This window comes from Corvus cornix, chromosome 2, assembly GCF_000738735.6.
Source record: "Corvus cornix cornix isolate S_Up_H32 chromosome 2, ASM73873v5, whole genome shotgun sequence".
Classification (NCBI taxonomy): Eukaryota; Metazoa; Chordata; class Aves; order Passeriformes; family Corvidae; genus Corvus; species Corvus cornix.
The window spans coordinates 114,118,232-114,140,668 of NC_046333.1; the positions used below are offsets into that span (position 1 = coordinate 114,118,232).

A 22,437-nucleotide genomic window follows, 5' to 3' on the forward strand; every position below is an offset into this window, starting at 1 on the left:
AAATCTGAACACTAATGAAGTTAAGACAATACTTACCCAGTTTAATTATCCTAGAACATATCCGCACTCTCAGTTCTGCTGCTCTGGGACCCTGCCGTGGCACAGCACATTTGTGCAATGCCACAGTGCAATGAATACAGATTTCTGAGCAAGCCAGAGGAGCTCACAGCTCCACAGTAAGTGGTGGTGTGTACTGTGCAACTATTTACTCTTTTATGGCTGTAAGAGGGCTGCCAGTCTAACAAAACCTAACACAGTGGCACACAGATCTGCACATGAAATACTGAAATACTTCAACTTCCATGCTCAGCCCATTGTTTTACACCCACAGTTGTGCACAAGAGTCTTGCCTCTTTTCTACTTTAATCCCCAGACAGGGTAATTTAAGAGGCTCTCCTCTAAAGGAAGCTAACACTTTGAAGCCACGACTACATTTACAAGAACAACAAATCCCAAGTTAAGTCTTCTGAGAAACTGTGACCACTTTCAGGCTGCAAAAGGAACAAAACACCAAACTGAATTCCACTCCAGATTCAAGAACTATGATAAACTTCCTCATCATGCCACACCACCACAGAAAATCCAGTTAGGATGATCATTTGCATTTCTTATACTGCCACAGTTCATCTCGAAGCTCGGCAGCTATTATAGCTACATGAAATTCAATACTAAAAAAAAATATTGATGCAAAAAGGACACTATTTTCCTGTGAATTCAAGCTATTCAAATATGAAAAGCTTACAGCTTTGAAAGCACTCTTGCGATTTCATGCTACAGTGGTTTAGGGGCAACATCAGCTTTAGTATCTGATGTGCCCTTTTCTAAGTCCTGCACAGCACAACAGCCAAAAGCTTCTCAGTTTCAGGTTTCTTCTACAAGTCCAACACCTCAGTGGTAAACAGACAGTACTGAATCATAAAATCATTTGGGCTGGAAAAGACTTCTAAGATCACCAAGTCAGGGGCTCAGAACTGTTGAATATTAAATTAATTTTGTATGATTTGTTCAAGTGTCAACAAAGAGAATCTTAGTTGATATCTACAGCTTCAACAAGACAAACTACCTTGTAAAACATACACTTCCACTGCCAACGTTCTATGTGAAATCAGTGTTTAAAAATACTTTTGTTTCTTGGCGCCATCACCTGGCACTCTGTTGTACAGTTCTGATTCCAAGTACTTCTTATCACCGGCACCAGAAGAGATCTGCACCTTAATCCGAGGAGTGGATATCACCTGCCCAAAAATAGCAGATTGACAGATTTCAAAGATAAACTCACATCACTTGTGGAGACTGCTCCTGTATCCACAGAACCTCCTGTACCACGTAGTTTCTAGGAAAAGATAAAATAAAAGTTTAAAATCAGAGTTGCTTTTCACCCTTAAGCAACAGTTGTTACCAAGTTTCTTTCAGTTCTCCAACCCTTCTAATCATAAGAAAAAAAAATTTAGAATCCATTAGATATTTTTCCTGCTTAATATATTATTGCAATATATTGTATTTATTTCACACACACACTTCTTGTCTAGAACAAGATGCTTGGAGCTGATTCTGGTATATCAACACTTAATTTTTAATTATTTAAGTGTGGATTAACTCAAGGTATTTATTTATCTTAGCATCTGCAACCTGTACTCTTGCATCTTTCTGAAGGAAATTCCAACTTTAAGATTCTCCTTCCAAAGGGAAAAAATAAAACTCCTTTTTAATAAGCCCAGTTTAGAAAACTATGAAAAATATACCATTACTAAACGTACTGAATGTTTCTCGGCTCTCCAGAATCCACTTCTACTACAACACTAAGAGAATGAGTGACAAATCACTGTGTTTTGAAGGAAAAATGTCCAAAAATGAATACAAGGGAGAATGATTCATCTTCGAAGGACAAGCCAGAAGTGGTTCATACTGAGCTAATGCCATAAAAACATTGTCCAAATAAGTCAGAATTTATTCAGTTTCAAGAGACAGGACTAAAAGCAAAAGCTTTGTACTACAGTAAACTGGGAAAAGGTTTTGAAATTCAATTTCTGCTGCCATGTGATTTTTCTTGCAGCAAAAAGCTCTGATAACCAAAACAATAGAAGCAAGACAAGAAAAACCTTATCTCGTATTTTCTCAGTGTCCAAAAGAAAAAAAACTGTTAACTAACAGAAAAAGCAAAAAGCTTTATCATTAATTTACATTTCAAGGACTAGAGTAAAACATTAAACTACCAAGTTAAAAACTAAGTGTTTGAATAAAGAACACTTAGCTTTAAAAATGACAAAATAAAATTTCCTTTTAAAAAAACAAACCCAAAAATATACCTCTTGTTTGCACATTTATACATTCATATTCTTGAAAAAAGTTTCCAAAGTTACTGTAAAGTTTAAACAAAAGCAGCTTTTTACCTGTGAACTAAGCTGAGTTTTAATCCAGTTGAAATAGTAATTCAAGTCACTGCCTTCCATAAGCTCCCTCCCCCAAGCAGCCAGTTTGGCAATAATTCTTGCTGCCTGAAAGAGAATACAATAAACAGATGTTTTTAAACACAGCAATTTCAGAACTCAGTGAGAAGTCCTGTAAACTTTGGAAACCAAGTTTAGATGAAAGACAGTCCCTTGCAGAAATCTACCTGTTTTCTATGTAGGGGACTCTTCATGCCCAGTAATGTTTTTTCTGTTCAGCTTTCTGCTGCTTCTACTTCCAGTAACTCATTTATTTTCATGATGTTATCAGTTACCTGTAGCTGTTGAAGCTCACAAGGCACCAGTAAAGAACTCAGAAGGAGTTGGAGGGAAGCCGTCGATGGGCTACTGCTGTATGACACCGCTACAGTCAGAAATCAATCAAAAGCAAGACACTTGATGGCCTAACACATGCAGGCTTGATTTAAGCAATTGTGCCAATACAAATGATAACAGAGTATTGAAGGTTTTTTGTACTTAAACTGAAGGAAGTCATCTACAAGAAGGGAGAAGCTTCAAGCCCAGAAAAAGAAGAGCAGGAAAACAAAATGGAAGGTAGAATTTAAGAATGAAGTTGGGGAATAAAAACGTGGTCAGGTTAAGAATTTTCATGATGCCTATGACCCAAGAATACTTAAAACAAGTTTATTTCTACATCAGTCTTTCCAAATTATAATTGACGTAAATTTATGTTGCAGCCTGAAGCTTATATCCAAAAGCATTTGAGTCAGCTTATATACAAACAGGCAGTGTAACCAAGATTTTACTGACGCAGGGATTCACTTGCGTGCACACAGTTCCATGATGCAGTGAGGACACTATTCCAGCCACCCTTCCACCTTACTGCATTCACATGTGCAGCACCACCACCACTGATTTCTTGAGGGATTACTAGTGTGAGCCTGGAACAACAATCTCTACACCAAAATGTGTCCAATCCCCTTCTGAATTAAACAAGCCCATAAAATCCCTCAAGCTTTAAAACACGAGATACTAGCTCTCTAGTCAACCGTGCTTCTGAGTTAAAACTGCTACCTGGCCCCTGAATGAGAGACCATTTATGCTCAGCAGAATTTGAGCCTACACAGAGGATGAGTACTTGTATCTGCTTAAGCAGATGTAATGATGGGGTATCAAAAGCCTTCCAGTGTGCATAGTAAAGAGGAAAATAAAATAAACCCAACAAAAATAAGACAATCCTAAAACTTGGTTTTGAAAACATTCAAGTGCTTTTAAAAAACATGCACAGTACTAAAAGGTGTAATAAGGCAGCAAACCTAGTGGATCCACTCAAGGTGGATTCACGTCACATGAGATTCTTCGTGACTTGTTAAATTATTTGTATATTTCTGCAGTACGTAAATAAAACAATATCTGAATAACACAAATCTGAGTAGAGAAATGCTGACCATCAAAATTTCTATACCATACATTTAAAAGCCACCATTCCACGGAGATTAAATAGTTTGTACTGCAAGGGTCTAAAAGTTATGCTTTACCTGCATATTTGGGCAGTCACAATATCTGACTGCTCAAACTGCAGTTTTGCAGGATGGGTCTTCAGTAGTATTACCACCAAAAAAACCACAAAATAAACCACACTGACCAAAAAAAACCCCTAGCCACCTCCTCCCTCAGCTACACCAAGAAACAGGATTCACATCCATGCAGTCAACCAATTAGATTAAAAAATTAATTAATTAAATAAATAAATAAATCAAGCCTGACATTTTTCTTGAGAACATGTCAGCACACTGTTCAAATTGCAGTACAGCCCCAAACACAGTTGCACTGGCCACATCCCAGGGCAAACAGCATGGCTTGCTCAGTGTCCTGGAATCCTTGCACCCCTTCTGCCACTGCAGCCTAATGCAGGCCAGGTGTGTGGGTTTGTAGTTTGAGCCTCTGATTTGGCTCTACCGTATCATGCCAGCACAAACATATACAGTGAAGAATAATCCATAGCGGCGTGGTTTTCTCTTCCTCAAGCCATAATGTAACTTTCATTGTTGGAAACTGTGGTCTCCACTAGGAATTTACAGTAATAAAATCACATTTTTGCCCCACAAGAAAAAAAACCTGCTGAGATGAAATGGCCAGTTCTCACCACTGATGACAGAAGAATATTAGGATTCCAGAAAAGTTACTCCATATACAGGAGCAGCAAACACTAGTAAAGCATAGCAGAAACCGCAAACTGCACATGGGTGTATTGGGTTTGGCTGGGATGGACTTAAGTTTTCTTCAGAGCATTCCATATGATGCTGTGGTTTAGACTGGTGTCCAAAACAGTGCTAGTAACATACCAGTGTTCTAGCTGCTGCTGAGCAGCACCTGCACAACATCAAGCGCTTCTCTGTTTCTCACTCTACACTTTCAGTGAGTCAGCTGGTAATCTGAGCACATGAGAAAATAAGGTTCACCGAGGCAGACATTTCCATTGCACAAGATGAGAACTTAAATTCTAGTATTTGTACAGCATTGACTGGCAGCTGTGATAAACGTTTTTCCAGTATGTTTTACTGTACTTATTAATTCTAAAATCCCTGCTTTTCTGAATTTTTTAAATCTGCCCTAATCTCCCAGAAATAAACCAATGTCAATAAACAATGTAACTTTGCTTTTTAAAATGTGGTTAGGCAAAGCTTGTATTAAGAATGACCCGTCTAACCTATAAGAGGAAAACTTTCCAGTCCAGGCAGAAGTTTAGCTTCAAATTCCAAAATCTCCTGAAGAAAAATAGAACTAGCATTTTTCTCTACCATCTTCAGGGACAGGTTCATTCAGAACTTACCATATGCACAGTGAAGAGATCTTGTCGATTCAACATCGGCAGAAAATAGGACCATGCAGTGTTTTTACCACGTTTTGCATAATCAAAGAAGATGCAAACACGCTGATGATTTTCCTGTAAAAATTGAGAGAGAGGAAGAGATGACAGACTTCTAAAAGCATTCAACATAGAGCAGTTATTTGCTCCTTGTTATGTTGGCATAAATTATCAGAGTGTATCCTAGCTTGTGAGAGCCCATGGAAATTTTTCAGTTAGACAATTACTTGTGGATACAGTTCATTTCAGCACTCCAATATTAAGGTTGGAGATTTGGGGCGGAGGAAACAAACCTTGAATCCTCAGTTGTATCTCAGTACTCCAATACCTGCTTGAGCAAAAAGAAATATATTCTTTTGAACATGCAAGTGGAGTAAGGCAAATGAGAAACAAGCTAAATACTGTCATTTTTTAAGAGGAACACTACTTTTCATCCAATCAATTATGCTTGATTGAAGTCCATACAAAGTTTTCAACATATTTCTACTTCCATGCAAGAGCCTGTTGTTCAACTTCTGCTACAAGTGAAACCTTGGGGGTGTAAATTAGCCTTTCCATTCCTCTCATCTTCTCTCCCAGATGAGGCTGCAACTGATTCAGCAGTTATCTCAGGCAACCTGCATATCTAAAAGAGCACACACTCACCAGAGGTCTGTTCTCCAGGGCTCCTACCCTGAGCCACAAGAGACCACAACTACCTGAGCCTTTTTAAGTATTTCCCCTAATAATCACTATATAAAGCAGCTATTACAGTTCTCCTTATAGCAGGCCAGAGAATAGGCCATACAATCATAAAGGCAAAAGAAAAGCTCTGCTGTTTCCTAATAGGCTAGAATATAGACGGACAGTCTCCCAGAAAAATCTAGCATTTGAATTCTTGCTTTTCCTCAAGGATTTCCATATGCTTTCCAATCTGGTGGATTGGAAGCTTTCCTTCTGAAGAGATCTCCCCATTGAGGTTAAACTACTGCAACCAAGTACACAACTTGTTTCAAGGAAGGCAAATGAGAAACAAAAGGGTAGTATCTCAGTCTCCACTATCCAGACATTTTAATTTTCAAACTCCCCTAGACAGAAAGGCTTTTCTCCATCAGTTCTGCACCCTATTATTATCTCTAGGGACCAAGAACCAGCTAGGCAAGCCTCCTTGTTGGAATATGATCCATTAAGCACAAGATGACCTGAATGCATCCATGATCCAAACAGTGGCATCTTACTAAACCTTAGAACTTCAACCAACCCTTCCTTGAAAGTAACGGTCTTTACCTCAAAACACAAGTTTTCTCACTTTTACTCTTCCAATTCTCTTCCCCATCCCACTGCTGGATGAGTGAGTGAGTGGCTGCGCGGTGCTTAGCCGCCAGCTGGGGTTAAACCACAACAGTACTGTACCACATGGGATGCAAACTGCTGCCCTGATCACTGACTGGGGAAGCTCAGATGTCACCAGTAATCTGCCAGTTATAACCCTTACAGTGACCCATTCTCTACAAGGCATGTGTAAAAAAGCACCCAGAAATGTTTTCAAAGTTTGTTGTTCAAACTATGAAATAAATAAAAAAGTAAGATCTCAGGAACACATAGCCTTTGGTGGAAAGCTTTTACTCTGTGAGGGCCTGTTTGATGAGAAACGGCAGTTCGATCAAATAAATCAGTTAGCATCTGCTTGTGCTAAACAGTCTCGCTAAAATAGATCAAAACTTAGCAGATCTATGAGTTCAATTTACAACATAACTAAGGAGACAGACAAGTCTGGAAGCAGAAATGCTGAAATAACTTTAGCATGCTGTCAGTCAGAAGACTCATCTGGTTTGCTGTTAAGGTACAGGATCAAGACAGAAGGGAAGGAGTGGAAAACTCCCCACGGCCCTGGAATATGTAGTGTTGCACCTTCCTAGGAAGCTACTGACTACACTGACAAAAAGAAAATTCTGAAGCTCTCTCACATCAACAGTTGAATAATTTAGCAGCTGTCATTTCTGAAGAAGCATAATGAAGGTCACTCGGGTGGTACTGCTACCTGCACCAGCTACAGGGTAGATTCTTAAAGATTTCATAAGTAACAGACTGTGCAGTGTGACAAGGTCACTAATCCCAAGAAATTGTTCCAAGAATTTATCAGATGAAGAGAATAAGAAATGTTTCCTCAAGGATGCTAACACTCTCCACCTTCAGAAGTAAGCAGAATGGCAATAATCTTAGACAGTAAACACCACGCTAATTTCACATTTGCCAGCATTCAAAAGAAATCTCTTAGAAAGGTCATAAAACCAGTAAGTACAACTGCTGGAACAATCCTACACACCCAAGTGGGCTTTTGGTGAGCTCAAAACACAGTTGACATAATTTTTACCACCTCACAAGAGAAGCACAGAAAGATGATAGAATAACCACAGTCAGTCATAATCAGACAAAAGCTGGATACTCCTACCTGTGATAGTTTCTCGAAGTTTCAGCTATCAAACTCAGCTATTATTTCTCTCATGAAACTGCAGCAAACATACTTTCTCAAGGCAAATTTTACACAGAGTCAATGGCACTATGACAGGCCATGTCCTTGAATAATTTCTCGCTTAAAATCTTTGAATGTACTGAATTAAGATGAGTCAAAGACTGGAGACTTCATATTCACTACAGGAAAAATGGGGCAAGACTATTTACATGAGCATGTATTGACAGGACAAGGGGGAATGGCTTCAAACTGGGAATAGGTTTGGATATTAGGAAAAGATTGTGAGGCACTGGAACAGGTTGCACAGGGAAGTTGGGGATGCCCCATCCCTGGAGCTCTTCAAGAAGAGGTTGGATGGGGCTTTGAGCAACCTGATCTAGCTGAAGGTGTCCCTGCCCACAGCAGGGGGGCTGGAACCAGATGACCTTCAAGGTCCCCTTCCAACTCAAACCATTCTACAATTCTATGATACTGTTCTTGTGCCCAGGCAGTCTGCAGAGACCCTGCCCTAAACTCACAGTCTCACCTTTATTGGCCACTGTGCTGCTCTCTGACAAAAATCTTACACCTTAAAAACGTGCAGCCGGGGTTCATAAGGTACCACTGGCAGTATGTTCCATGCCCAGATCATGACCAAAACAAAACAGAAGTCCCGTTTCAGCCTTGTTGAGTAGAGATGTCACAGGTTAGGAAACTGAGATAATGCCATGTGGATGCCTGCACACAAGCCCTCTATGCCAGCAGCAAGACATCCCTGAATCATGCACACACACAGAGCATTGCAAAAGTCAGTGCAGCCTTTTGGATACTGAAGCAGAATTTCTAAAGTGAAACATGCATTCAACTTCAAACAAAAGCAAATATATAGTGTCCACCAACATCTCTATTCTCCTATGTCACTATAAAGCCTGAATAATTTAAAGCCATTATGTTTAACATTAAGAATTCCATACCTGCCACTTCTGGGGCAGGGTAAGGCCCAAAATACAGCCATGTCATAAAGTCAAGAAAACACATACATCTAACCACTTATGACAGAAACAACACAGCAAAAGAGAGGTTTCTGTGACTACCAAGAACTATTCCATCTGTTCAAGAGTGGGCCAGTGAAAGCATTACCTGTGGGGTACTAATTCCACAGCACAGGAGATTATATCAGCTGTCATACTGTAACTGCAGACTATGTGCTAATCCCAAAGCACATTAGCAAAACAAGACCTATGAACATTCACAAGAAGTCCTGAAAAAGGGGAAGTGAAATGATTACTTTGCTGGCCGCTGATGCACAGAAAGCAAGACCCATTCCTCACAAAAGTAGCTGTAATAAACAGAGTTCTCACACACTGAGCCAAAGTTTGTCATCCAATGTGTCAACCAATACAAGGTATTCCCAACTGAGTGTCCTAATCAAGGAATGACTCTGAGGCTCATTTTCATCTTCTCTGCTTCTTGATGTTTGTGTCACACTTGAAAAAAAGTAAAACTAGAAGAGAAAAAGTGACCAAGCTACAGATGAATGAATTGGTGCCGCCACCACTAGCTATTATCCTGTTATCCTACATGTCAGGGCACTCACTTAAGGCTCCTAATGCGCAGACAGGCACCTTAAAGAACACCATGGTCCCCATGTTATACAAACATATATATATGTTTGCATGGAGAGGTTCACAGTTTTCAACTTGCCTGTTGAAATACTGAATAGTCAGAGCTGGAATTAGAACTCACATTGTTCACCTCCTATGGCAATATCCTAAACCAATAGCACTAGACACATTTCAGTGCAACCTTGCACCAATATAACATAAAATAGGAGAAGAGAAACTATCAAACACAGATAGTTTATGTGAACACTAAGAAAAAGCCTCACACAACTCAACCCATCTTGTTACATCACTCCAAATGCCTTCTCTCAGCCTCCTTCAGAGCAAGGAAACATAAAAGTGGGATTATCTGATTCAGTAAAGCCTCCTCTTGAATTGTCCCAGTCAGCTCAGCAGTCCTGAGACCAAGTTTAATAGCCTACTCTTATAAGCCACTGTTGTCCACAGCTACAAAGAGCTCTATGTTACATTGAATAAGAAGTTCCTGGTTTATAATTAAACCATGCAGAATTTCAGAACATGTTGTCCTAAACAACCTAACCTATGATGGAAACCTAAAGCTGCAGAAACGACACCTTCTTGCTGAGGGTGGCCAAATTAACACCTTCATAAGAAAAGCTTCAACAACCTCAAGTGTGAAGTCATATCCTCCCTACACCACAGGAAAAGGCTGAGGTCACAAGTCACAGAATCTTAGAATCATTTAGATTGGGAAAGACCTTTAAGATCACCAAACCCAACCATTAATCTAGCACTGACAAGTCTACCACAACATAAGCCAATATATCAAATATAAAAAGTATTTAGAAAAAAATTCTGCAAATTAAGATCACATAAAATGAAACCACTATGCAACACTAGCCTTAACATCCAAGTTTTGCATTAAACATGGTTGAGAACCAACAGACAAGCATACAATTTCGTTTTATTACCAGAATTCAAACATACTACAAGACGAAGTTACCCTTACAACTTTAGGTCTAACATTTAATCTCTGAAGACAAGATCTGAAAATTTAATAGAATATTTTTAACACAGTATGACAAACACCTGAAGATACGTGAATTACACTAAGGAAACATTCAAGCATGCATTTAAAGACTTAAAAATAATACAGATTATTGACCTACTTGCAGCATATCATCAACCATAGTCAGAATGTACTGAACAGTCTGTTCCTTGGAGATGTGAGTCATCAAGTTTATAAATGTTTTAGCACACTAGAAAAATAAGACAGACATTAAAATGAATATTAGCAATTGTCTTCATTCCTTTTGATAATATAAAACAGGACCTTATTAATTCACAGTTGTCTTACACAAGCATTGAGCATCCCAACATCTTATTCATTTACAGTAAGAGATGAATAAATTTGACATTATCTTACAAAGATAATTTTCTGTCACATTGGTTGTTACCCTTTACAAATTCTTTTATGGCTTTCAAATTAAATACGTACTTGCTAGGGAAAGCCACCAACCTGCTTTGTTGAAAGTCAGATTAGAAAAGTCTCCCTCAGCATCATTTTTTTTTTATGGTAGTGAGAAGATCAAGTAAATTGACAGAACAGCAACTAAGTCAGACATAGTACAAAAAAAGTTTCAGCAACTTGAATGGGAGGGAGGAAGACAGGTTACTCCTCTGTTCACTTACTATATACCTTATAGAGAAATCTTTGTTCATCTTTGAAGAATATCACCATTTCAGCAACAGGCTGAAATAGTTACATTACTTTTTACACTTCCTCCTTCTCCTTCACCACATTCAACTAAAACTGAGAGAAAATGGAACTCTGAACTGCTACATCGTAATTATATAGTGACATGTAAAGCATACCACATATGTTTCTGTTACTATGGAAACTCTGAACCAGTACATAACAGTAACACAGTACAATTTGGAGAGAAAAGAAATACAAAACCAAAACAGAGAACAGCCTAAAATTGAAGTAGAAAAAACTGATAGAAATTTTTGTGTGTTGAATGCATCTACTCGTCCCCTTCCTCCCTGCCTCCCCCCAATCCTCTGGATGTCTGATACTCTGTGCTAGAACCTCAGGGTGAGATTCTACTGATTCAAATATCATTAAAGTGTCTTTGGGCATCCTGCCTGTACTCCTTTAAGGGCAAAAGCCTGATTCAGTCCTGAATCAGCTCTGTCCAATGCAGAGGTCTCATATCTTACCATGCCTAAAATGACACAAGACACCCATGTCTAACTGAATCCACCTTAGCAGACAGTGGATTCAATGCTGTAACTAAATTAGAATTGCTTAGCTAATAAGCACCAATCCTACTGGTAGCAGCTGTCATCAATAAACTATAAAGAAAAAAGCTCAAAAAAAAAAGTGACTCAAGTACAAGTGTGCATGATTAAGCAAACTGGGATGAGGAAAGACTTGAGCTAGCTTGTCTCACAACAGAGTCGAAGTCAGATGACATTTAACAATTATTTAGTAGGTTTTAAAAATAACAAAATAACTTCCAACCTATATCTAAGGAAAAATAAAAGAATCACAATAGAAAGCTTTATACTTATTTCACAACACCTTAACTGTATACAGCCAACAATAAAGAGTTGGTACGAAAATTTCCATCCTCCCCAAAAGAAACTTCATTAAAAGAAAGTTACTTGGTTGCCTTCTGTTTGCAACAACTCCTGTTTTTCTTCTGGATTTCTTTTCTGTTCAAATCTTTGAATAAATTCACAGTCTTCACCTGAAATCATCTGACCTCTGAAAAACAAAACATGAAACCGTAAGTAACTTGAACAGTAAATTGGAAATAACTGTACTGAGTTCACATGGCAAGGCTTTGTTAGAAGGGGACTGCTTGGGTGGCTCCTATGAGAAGACCCCAGAAGTGGCGCCCATGTCAGACAGAGCCAGTTCCAGCCAGCTCCAGGACAGACCCACTGCTGGCCAAACCTGAGCCACTCAGTAATGACAGCAGCACCTCTGTGATAACATATTTAAGGAATAAGAACTGCCGTGCAACAGCAGCCATGAGAGAGGACTGAGAATATGTGGAAGAAACAATTCTGCAGACTGCCAGACCAGCGCACAAGGAGGGAGATGAGGTTATTCACGTGCTAGAGCAAAGATTCCCCTGCAGCCTGTGGTGAAGACCACGGTGAGGCAGCTGTCCCCCTGCAGCATGGAGGTCCTAGGCGGAGCAGAGATCCACCCACAGTACACAGAAGACCCCCATGCCAGAGCAGGAAGATGTGCCTTACAGGAAACCTGCATGGACTGCAGTTTTCTTGCAGGACCTGTGACCTCAAGGGTGATGTATGCTGGAGCAGGCCATCCCTGAAAGACTGGAATCTGCAGAAAGGATCCATGCTGCATGAGTTTGTGAATGAGCATAACTCATGGATTAGACACCTCAGGATGAAGCAGGGGAAGAGAGGAACAGCAGAGACTGTTATGAACTGACCACAGCCTCCACACCTCATTCCCCTACACCAACTCAAAACAAGGAGGCAGAGAAGTTGGAATGAAGTTGAGCCTGGGAAGAAGGGAGAGGGTGAGGGGTGGTTTTTAGATTTTTTCCTATTTTTCATTAACCTACTCAATTTATCAGCAATAAATTAATTTCATTTCACCAAGTAGAGCGAGCCTGTTTTGCCCATGATGGTAAGCGGTCAGTGATCTCCCTATCCTTACACCTCAGCCCCAGAGCTTCTTCTCATGTATTTTCCCCTGTTCTTTTGATGGAACAAGTGTGTCCTGTCCTGATGGGCACCTGGTGACCAGTGAATGTCAACCCACCATACAAACCTTGTTTTCTTCATCTTGAGCTATCATAGAATCATAAAATGGCTTGGTTTGGAAGCAACCTTGAAGGTCATCTGACTCCAACCCCTCAGCCATGGGCAGGGATGTCACTTACAAGATCAGATTGCTCAGGGCCCAATCCAACGTGGCCTTGAACACCTCAAAGGATAAAGCAGCCACAACTCTCTGGGCAACCTGTTCCACTGCGTCACCAACCTTACAATGCAGGATTTCTTCTTAACATCTAATCTAAACCTGTTGTTTCAGTTTAAAACCACTGCCCTTCGTTCTGTCACTATATGCTCGTACAAAAAGTCTCTCTCCCTCCTTTTCGTAAGTGCTGTTAAAGTGCTGGAAGGTCTCCCCAAAGCCTTCTCTTCTCCAGGCTGAACAGCCCCAGCTCTCTCAGCCTGTTTTTGCAAGAGAGGTGCTCCAGTCCTCTGACCATGTTTGTGGCCCTCCTCTGGACCTGCTCCAACAGTTTCATGTCTTTCTTGTGCTGAGGACCCCAGAGCTGAATGCAACATTTCAGGTGGGGTCTTGCAAGGGCAGAGTAGAGGGGATACAGTATCAACCATATCACTTTACCAATGCTGTATCCCACAACAAATGTAAAGGGCTCCTTTCCACAAAGGGTCTCATGTAAAAGAATTTAAAACTAATGGTGGAATAATCTCTCAAAAGTCTTCCCTATGCATCGCCTCTGAACAACATTCTCTAAACAGTTTTTAAACTTCCAGGGGCTGAATGCAATGTCAATGGTAAGAACTGAAATACGTACAGCTATCATGTTATGCCAAAATTGTAATACATAACATGAATAACAGTCTAATCCAACCAAGAAATAAGTGCTGAAAACCAAAATTAATTGTTACTTTAAGTTTGCCATAAGCACTGAAGAAAATTGTAGGGAGAACAGAGATCATGGTTTCTAATTAATTTTTAGCTTTCACTAATTACATTTTGAGTTTTTCCTGGCAGTTTAAAAACTGATATGCATGCAAGTTCATCCAAACACATAGCAAGGGGGCTTGATATAGTGAACTGCTGTGGACATCTATAAGCCACCATATGTCTACTCAATGTTCTCTTCAACTTAATATTCAAGTAGTTACTGCCATCATCAGTGCTATTTCAGAAAGCTGTTGATGCAGCTGAAGAGTCAGACTTGCAGAAAACTTGCAGAAAACTACTGGGGTTTTTTTATAATACAAAACTTCACATCACAAGAAATAAAAAACTTGTCCAAATAGTATAGTCAGGTACTCTTCAGGTAAGAAAAGTAATTTTAAATCAAGTAGTCCTAAACATATCCAAGATTTTAATAGGTGACTAGCTTTACTAGGTAATACCAGGAGGGCTTCATCTATACAAAAGTCACAGGGGATGAAAGCACTAGATATTCCTGCTTCAGTTACTTCCAAGATTAATCTCCTCTTAACATTTCCACTGAATGAAATGCCTCTTCCACTTTGCAAAGCTATGTAGCATGGACTCTTCACCCACCTCTTCCACATTCAAGGTCAGTTTTCAGATGTTCCATGACTAGAGATTACATTAAAATCATTGTAAATTTTACAGGAAGTGTTCACTTATTTTTTTAACTGGATCACCTGGATTCTTGAAATAGAGAAATAAGACCTACAGTGTGCTCTTTTCTTTCCTCTTATTTAAATGATTATGTCTTGAGTTTGGCCTCATCACAGAGCCATCTTTTACCTATTTACTATGCAAGCAAAGAACAGAAGTAGTCCAGTGCCATGTGTGCTACTCCAGTATTCCCACTGCTTAGTTAGAGATATCTTCATATGCACTGAGGAAAGGCAATCAAGATTTATTAGATTCAAGATTCATAAAGCCAGTGGTAGGGTAGTCCTTGCCCAACTTCTGCTAAAACTTAACTAATTATAAATGAATGATATGTGATTAGCCAATGATGACCATGCTGCTACCATGCCTTTTAGACTGACCTAGGTTCTTTCTTGCCTATTAAGGATGAATTTGAATAGTTATAGAAAGATGTGGACAATTCATCTGCCACAAATACCACACTTAAAGACTCATAACGGGAGGTCTCTTTTGTTTCAAATAATGCTGACCAAGCCAGGGACTAATGGGTCATACTGATGCCATGAAGATTTTTGCCTTTTCTTTTTTTACCCCTGTTATACCTTTTTACAGCTTCTGTATTCCTAGTGCTTTTTGCCTACATTCTTGGACTTGTTTGTTAAGCTAAGAGACTAAACATTTTAGAAGCTTCGTAGCTGGGGATCAGTGTGCCCCAGACCCCAAGGTCCTCTCCAGAACACATTCTGTAAACCAAGATAGAACCATCCAGGAGAAGGTTCCTTGGGGAGGGGGGCTCACTTGAGCCTCTCATTGGGGAATCTTTGATAGATATGCTAATTAGCAAAGCCTATAATGTTATACCCAATGTTGGGAGGACAAGGAGAGGAGGAGAGACACAGAGACACAGGGAAAGACTCGGCGGAGTGCATCTCGATGCATATGACCTGGACGCGTACACCTAAGGATCCTTAAAAATAAATACCAAGGTAAAATCCCTTTTCCCCTTCTAACCGTGTATGCCTCTTGATTTTAAGACCAGGAAAAGGCATCAATACTGATACAAAAGTAACCAGATAAGCTGCTTGTTTATAAGAATATTGCCATTTATGAAACACTTCAAAGATGACATAAGATGAACCCTTAATTTTCAGCTTTAATGTTGGAGAAAGCCTCAGCCCATGAAGACAGATGCTTCTTTACAGTCAAGCTATTAGAAGAGGTCTGCCAACTGAAAAGGAAAAAAGCTTTCAAGCTTTCACTTTCATCCTACATTAGGCCACAGGAAAAAAAGAAAAAAAGATGTGGGGATTGATATTGCTATGAGAAAAAAAAGACATTAAGATTTACTCTTTATTGCTTTGTTATCACCATTCAAAAAGACATCTTCCAACCCATACAAAACATTACAAGGGATCTGACAGCTTTTTCAACAAGCTTTTAATATTTTATGAAGGAACTCATACATCTGATTAATAGTTTTTAGTAATTTCAAATGCATCTATTTCCATTCACCTCATTTTAAAATTGAAATAACTGATTATACAGTAAACCTTAACCAGTGGCACAGAGAGAAGAAAAACCAACCAAAAAACATGAGAAAGTGCAGAGCAGCCTCAGACAGTTGATACTGTGTCCCATGATGCTATTACACATTTTCCTCATCCCCTGTTGAAAGCAACAGAAATTTCCCTGCACCCTCTAGCAAACAAGTAACCAAAGCCTCCCTCCATCCCTCTTCCTAGCAGCCATTTAATTTGTTATTTTCCAGGATGTGTCTACAGTCTTTTGCCAAGACAGAAGTCACTTTGAGCTTCAGCTGTGTCTTGGTTTCAGCTGGGATGGTTAATATTCTTCCCAATAGCTGGTACAATTCTGTGTTCTAGATCTAGTATGAATTCTTTATTCTTTTTTTCCCCTTCCTTTTCTGTCCTATTAAAGTATCTTTATCTCAACATATGAATTTCCCCTTTTTTTTTTGTCCTGTCTGAGCATATCAGGTTTAGGCCAAGAACCCTGTAAGTGCCTTTCAAAGCTCTATGCCTGAGATACCAGGACCTGCCTTTGAGAGCACTCGCTAGAGGAGACAAAACTGAAACTCTAAGATTTAGAAAGCATGAATTTGCAAGACCACAATTTTTAAATCCTCCTGACCTCTCAATATGATTCAGAAGCTTGTGATTCCTTCTTTAATTATGCATTTCCTCCAGCAACTCCTGTTCCTTTTTTGTTTGTTTTTTTGAATGATTTAACAAAAGACACTCTGGAGGTTAGGGTATTTTTGTTTGGTTTTTACCTTGTTTTGGGTTTTTAATATAAAAAAATGACTACATCTGCAGCAAATACGAAGCTCATATGAAGCCATCATGTCGAGGCATAATTTCTTTTATCCAGATATCTACGGTACTTTGCATGTACCTAGAGACACTAAATTTATCTAACTGCTCAACAGTTTTAGCACTACAAAATTAAAACAGTAAAACGGACTGAACGTACTCTACAAAACTCAACCAGATTAAAAAAAAAACCAAACAAACAACAAAAAACCCAGAAAACCACCCCCCCACATGCTACAAATTAAGAAACTTCTATATTTCCTCTAAGACAAGACTGACTTTTAAAGTCTGAGATATTTAACCTGCTTTAGAAGGTTTTTCCACCCCAGGAAAATAGAATATAAATTTTAGCATCAGAATTCACAAACATGCATGTGAAGTATTTGAAAACACACAGGAAACTGTGTACAAATCATCCACCAGATATCTCACCTGATTAAATAAAAAGTATTATCAAATGCTGTGTATCTAGAAAACCTACAGTGCAGTAAGATGCAAGTTAAACTCTGAAACTAGTTCATTTTTTCATAGAACTCATTTATTACCCTAAGAAAGCCAACCCAAACAAAATCTGCTTCAAGCAAGCCAACACACCTGGCATTCCAACACCCTGAGGCAAATGCTGAAAGCAATCACACAGTGTACAACAGCAACTGCATTTTCAACTCACAGAGGGCATCAGCACCTCTAAACTGCTGCAAGTCTCAAGATCCAAAGGCAGCGAAGTCCATACAGAACTAATGACCTCAACTACATTTAGTTTCCAGAACACAGGCAGACCTACACGTCACCTTCCACTGTTGCAAGCTTTGTTACTTTCTTCTCCCTCAGACACAGACCCTAGCTGGAATCCAATACAAAGAAAGGATAAATTTTAGCACCAGAAAACAAATTATCTTTTTCTACAGCCGAGTTTTGTAAGGAGCAGTGAACACACTGGCAAGCTGATAATATATACAATTGTCATATCTAAGTATTTCCCTTTTACACCAACAGTATACAGAAAAAACATCAGAAGTCAGCAGTTGTGTGTTAGTGTAGTTTGATATTTAGTTTACAGTGACAACCTTCAGAGGTGGAATAAACACTATGTCAGGTAATCTTCAGCTTGAATTGCCTCTACAAGAAAAGTCAGGCTAGTGAAGTCTGACCAACTACTAGTAAGCCATTTTGCTTTTTCACTGAAGGACAGAGAAAGCAGGAAAAAACTTCAGAATGCCCTTCTGTGTGACCCGAACTCCAATGCCATAGCAAGTGATGCAATCTTTAAAGCACCATTATACACATGCAACTGCCACAGCCAGAGGGGAAAGAAATTTCATCAGAATTTCTTGTGAAGTTCTTTAACTTCAACTACATAGGTACTATCTATAGTTTCTTCAACTATATAAATACTATCTCTAGTTGAAGGAGCATAAATTATGTCACACCTGAGTTGCTGTGTTAACTTAGGGAAAACAAAAATATTTCCTCTAATTTAAAAACATCTGATGACTTGAAGTAATGCCTTCATATATTTATATGCAAATTTACCACAATAAGTGCACAGACTGCCAGAATAAGGAGCTCAAAAGAGAACTGTCCTTCCAAGCACTTGATTTTCTTTCTGCTCTACAAACCAGACCAAACCAAACCACTCTGAGGCTGAGCTTTAAGGGATTTCTTGGAAAGTCGGTCAGTGCAGCTATATTGATTCATTTCTGGAATGAAACACATTATTAAATGAGTGGAAACTACTTTCTTTGATGCACCTGTTAGAGGCAGGTCAAAGACACCATCACATCCAAACCTGTCCATTGTAAAAAGGACATGTCCTAAACAAGGTATGAGTTTACTTCCTTTGGAAGCACCAAAAGTTCTGTTGATGTTTTCCAATCATTAATTATAAGGAACCTCATCAGCCAAAGAACTAGTTATCTTCAAGATGTTCCACAATCCCTCTGGAACCATTTAAGTCAATCCTTGAAACCAACTTAGCCAGACAGCCAGGCTGTTACCAGTAAATACAAGACAAAAAGATGACATTTATTTCAGAGCAGTAAAGAGAGCACACTGTTATTGACATACAAAGGGCACCAAGCATCAAAAAGTCTCACTCCTCCTCTCACAGGATCACAAGCAACAAGCCAGGTGCACTACAGTAGCCTCCAAATCCTAGCTAATTCAAAGAGAGGAAATATTCCGCTTTCATAGATTCCAGAACAAAACAAAGTCAAATTCTACAGTAAAATCTGAAAAAGAACCCTGCCTTCTGGTCAAAAGAAGTTATATAAAAAATTTGCTGCCAGATTTACAAACAAAACTCCCTGTTTCTTATATTCCACCAGAGAAAGATAATCCCAAGAATGAATGACATTTTTTAACAGCAGACCACATAGTCAAACAAATAATACTACATAAATGCAACTCCTTTTCAAATAGAACCATCCCCTATATTAACAAAAGCAACAGATTTTTCTCACCAGCCCTACAGAACCACTAGAGAAGCAGTGAAAGACTCTCATATTCGCTTCCATGAACAGTGAACAACTGTACTCCCACTTTCATCCTGAGTAAGTGCAAACAAGCTGTTCACTGTCACTAGGACAGCACAGGAACAGCTGTTCAGGTACCCTTGGGACACACTTCCTATCAGATAAGAGGGCACAAAGTAACAGCAAAAGCCCCTTATATTGTTTGAAAAGTGCTTGGGAGCTGCCACTGTCAGGTTACCACCCCAGCCTTTCTCTTTTGCTTGCAAAGCCACTGAGAACCACACTATACACTGACTAGTGAAAGTCTGCTTCTTGTTCCCTTTACCTACCTCGCCCATAAACCTTTTCCTTAGCTTGTCCCTATGTCCTCTTAGGACAATATTTCTCTTGCTTCTCCTAGTGCCATCATATCCATGCCAAAGGAAACTCTAAACTTGCCTGGAACAGCAGCACAGCTTTCCCCAGACTGAAGTATTTGTTTCAGCCTGCTCCCCAATTTACTTGTTTCAGCTGTCCTCCAGAATTATTCTTCCTTTACTTAACATACAGCTTATTTTCCTGGACTACTACTCCAGTTTTGCTAGCACAATCTGTATTCCCACAAAAAGCACTTCAGCAATAGACATATCATACCTACACTTAAGACAACGATTACTGTAAACTCTTCTTAATTCAGCAGTCCTCTAATAAGGCTAAAACTGAGACTGGTGTTTGAATTATGAGGAAAAAACCCAGACAGTTTTACCACACATTTGTGCAAACCTATACTATTTGCTATTACAGCATTCAGTTGACAAAAGTAGAGTTCCCCTTCTGGTAAAAAGACTGCAGAAAATTTTCCACATTTAACATAGACATTTCCCAACTACTTCCACACAGACAGAACATCCTCCACTGCAACGTAATGCTCCACTCTGTCTAACACTTAAGAGGGGAAAAGAATGTGGAAAGGTTTTACTTACTGGAGATACGACTGCCAGTTTACTTTGTTTGCCCGAACTTCAGCAGCTTTGGCAGCAATGATGTTTGTTGGGACAGCAGCATCTACAGCACCTCGGATATCCATCTTGACTGATAATTAAAATGTACCTAGAAATGCAAGTCAGACTTGAGACCTCTTATTAAACAGCAGAGTATTTGTTCAACAGTTTAAAGAAATAAAAAGAAAAATCTGTTTCCAGGTGTCCCATTTATTAACACTGTACTAGGCAGTTTCTGAATAATCAAAGTTTTATAAAGCATTTAAAATGTGGCTTATTGGAAACAAACAAAAATAAGCCATACCTACACACTCAACTGTAACCAATCACAAGTTCGCTAAAATAAAAGACATAAACCGTTACTAAATAATTCCCAGTCTTGTGAATCCTTAAACAATGAAATTAAGTTATTTGAATTCAAGTGGCTCTTCTGCAACATCCAAGTAGCCGTACAGATAAGAGAACATGTCTTCTTTCCAAATCATGTTTCCAGGGTTAAAATTCAGGGCATATCCTCCCTATCCCCCCCCCCCCCCCCCCCCCATTAGGACTGATTTACTTCAGGAATTTGTCTAAGAGTATTAGAAACATGCGAACTACAACTTCAGGAGAAAAACCCATATGTATATAAATTAAAACCGTGCTACACAGACTAACAAGAAAACCAAGATCATTAGTGTACAGAAAGCAAACTGAAAAATAAATATGAATAGCTGCTCTTCATCAGGATATATCACATAACCAGTCAGTGACCTTCACCACTTCTTTCCCCTTCCTTTATGGTTTTAATCTCCACCCGACTTTGATGCCAAAACAAGAAGTGTGTTTGCAGAGACTTCAGACCCAGCTAGAGCTGGAGTTCCTTACAACCTAAACTGCACCCAGCCTCTCCATGCAGCCTATTTCTGGACTGTTCTGGCCCTCCTTACAGAGAAAGCAAGAGCAAACTGGCACATTCAGGCCCATGCCTGGCAAGCACACCTCGCTTGTATGACTAAAGGAAAACACAGCTCTAACAAAAGGAAGAAAAAAAATGAGGAACTATCCTGGGCAAACAGAGCAGGAAAAATGTCCTCACTTTGAAACCACTTCTATGAGCAGACACGCACACAGACGGCATTACTATGTCCTTCAATGACCACTGAAGGTTTCCAGGCTCTTACTGACCCACCCAGAGCCCTTTAAACACTGCCCGAGGGCAGAGTAGGTAACAGCGGTTTCAGGAGCTGCAGTTACGCCGAAGGCGACAGGCGCCTGGGACAGGGGTAGACCAGGCACGGTCCTGCCGCTCCCTGCACAGGCTCACCGGCACGGCCGCCTCCCGAGGGGCCCGGCAGAGCCCAGACCCTCGGGGAAGCAGCGGAGCCGTCTGCACCCCCCGGGCCCGCCAAAGCCCCCGTGAGACCCCGTGCGGCAGCACATCCGACCCCAGGACCCACCCCGCCAGGGCCCGGGGCAGCTCCCACTCACCGCAGGGGCGCGCAGGCGGTGGGGGCCGCGCAGAGAGGGAGTGAGAGGAGGAAAAAGAGCGAGAGGAGGCCGCGGGCACCCTCGGACAGCACCGCGCACCCGACGGCCCCGGCGCTGCCGCTGTCATGTGACGCCGTTCACGTGAGCGCGACGGCGGCCTGCGCGGGACAGCCCGCCCCGCCCGCGCCTGCCCGCCTCCCGCCGTGGGACTGCGGGGCTGTGCCGGCGTAGCCGTATACGCGTATTTAGAGCGCATAAATATACAGGTTTATATACCTATACATATCATAGAGCTGTAGGATAGGTTGGGTTGGAAGGGACCTTTAAGATCGTTTGATTCCAACCCCCCGTAGGTGCAGCCCAGGACAGGGTTGGCTTTCTGGGCTGTGAGTGCACACTGCTGGGTCATGTTGATCTTCTTGTCAACCAACACCCCCAAGTCCTTCGCCTCAGAGCTGCCCTCAACCCATTCTCTGCCCAGCCTATATTTGTTCTTGGGGTTG

At 40.3% G+C, this 22,437-nt stretch overlaps 1 protein-coding gene across 1 annotated transcript in view; it reads right to left on the reverse strand.

Moving 5' to 3' along the window:
- Positions 1-22,073, reverse strand: part of ATP6V1H (ATPase H+ transporting V1 subunit H) — a 52,386-nt gene extending 30,313 nt beyond the window's left edge. The window contains exons 1-7 of the mRNA XM_039549012.1: positions 21,935-22,073; positions 20,447-20,573; positions 11,962-12,064; positions 10,461-10,550; positions 5,242-5,355; positions 2,391-2,495; positions 1,280-1,333 (exon numbers count right to left, since the gene is read on the reverse strand). Of these exons, the coding sequence (XP_039404946.1) occupies positions 1,280-1,333; positions 2,391-2,495; positions 5,242-5,355; positions 10,461-10,550; positions 11,962-12,064; positions 20,447-20,550 (570 nt within the window). The 5' untranslated portion in view covers positions 20,551-20,573; positions 21,935-22,073. The remainder of the gene's footprint in view (positions 1-1,279; positions 1,334-2,390; positions 2,496-5,241; positions 5,356-10,460; positions 10,551-11,961; positions 12,065-20,446; positions 20,574-21,934) is intronic.
- Between the last annotated feature and the right edge of the window lie 364 nt (positions 22,074-22,437).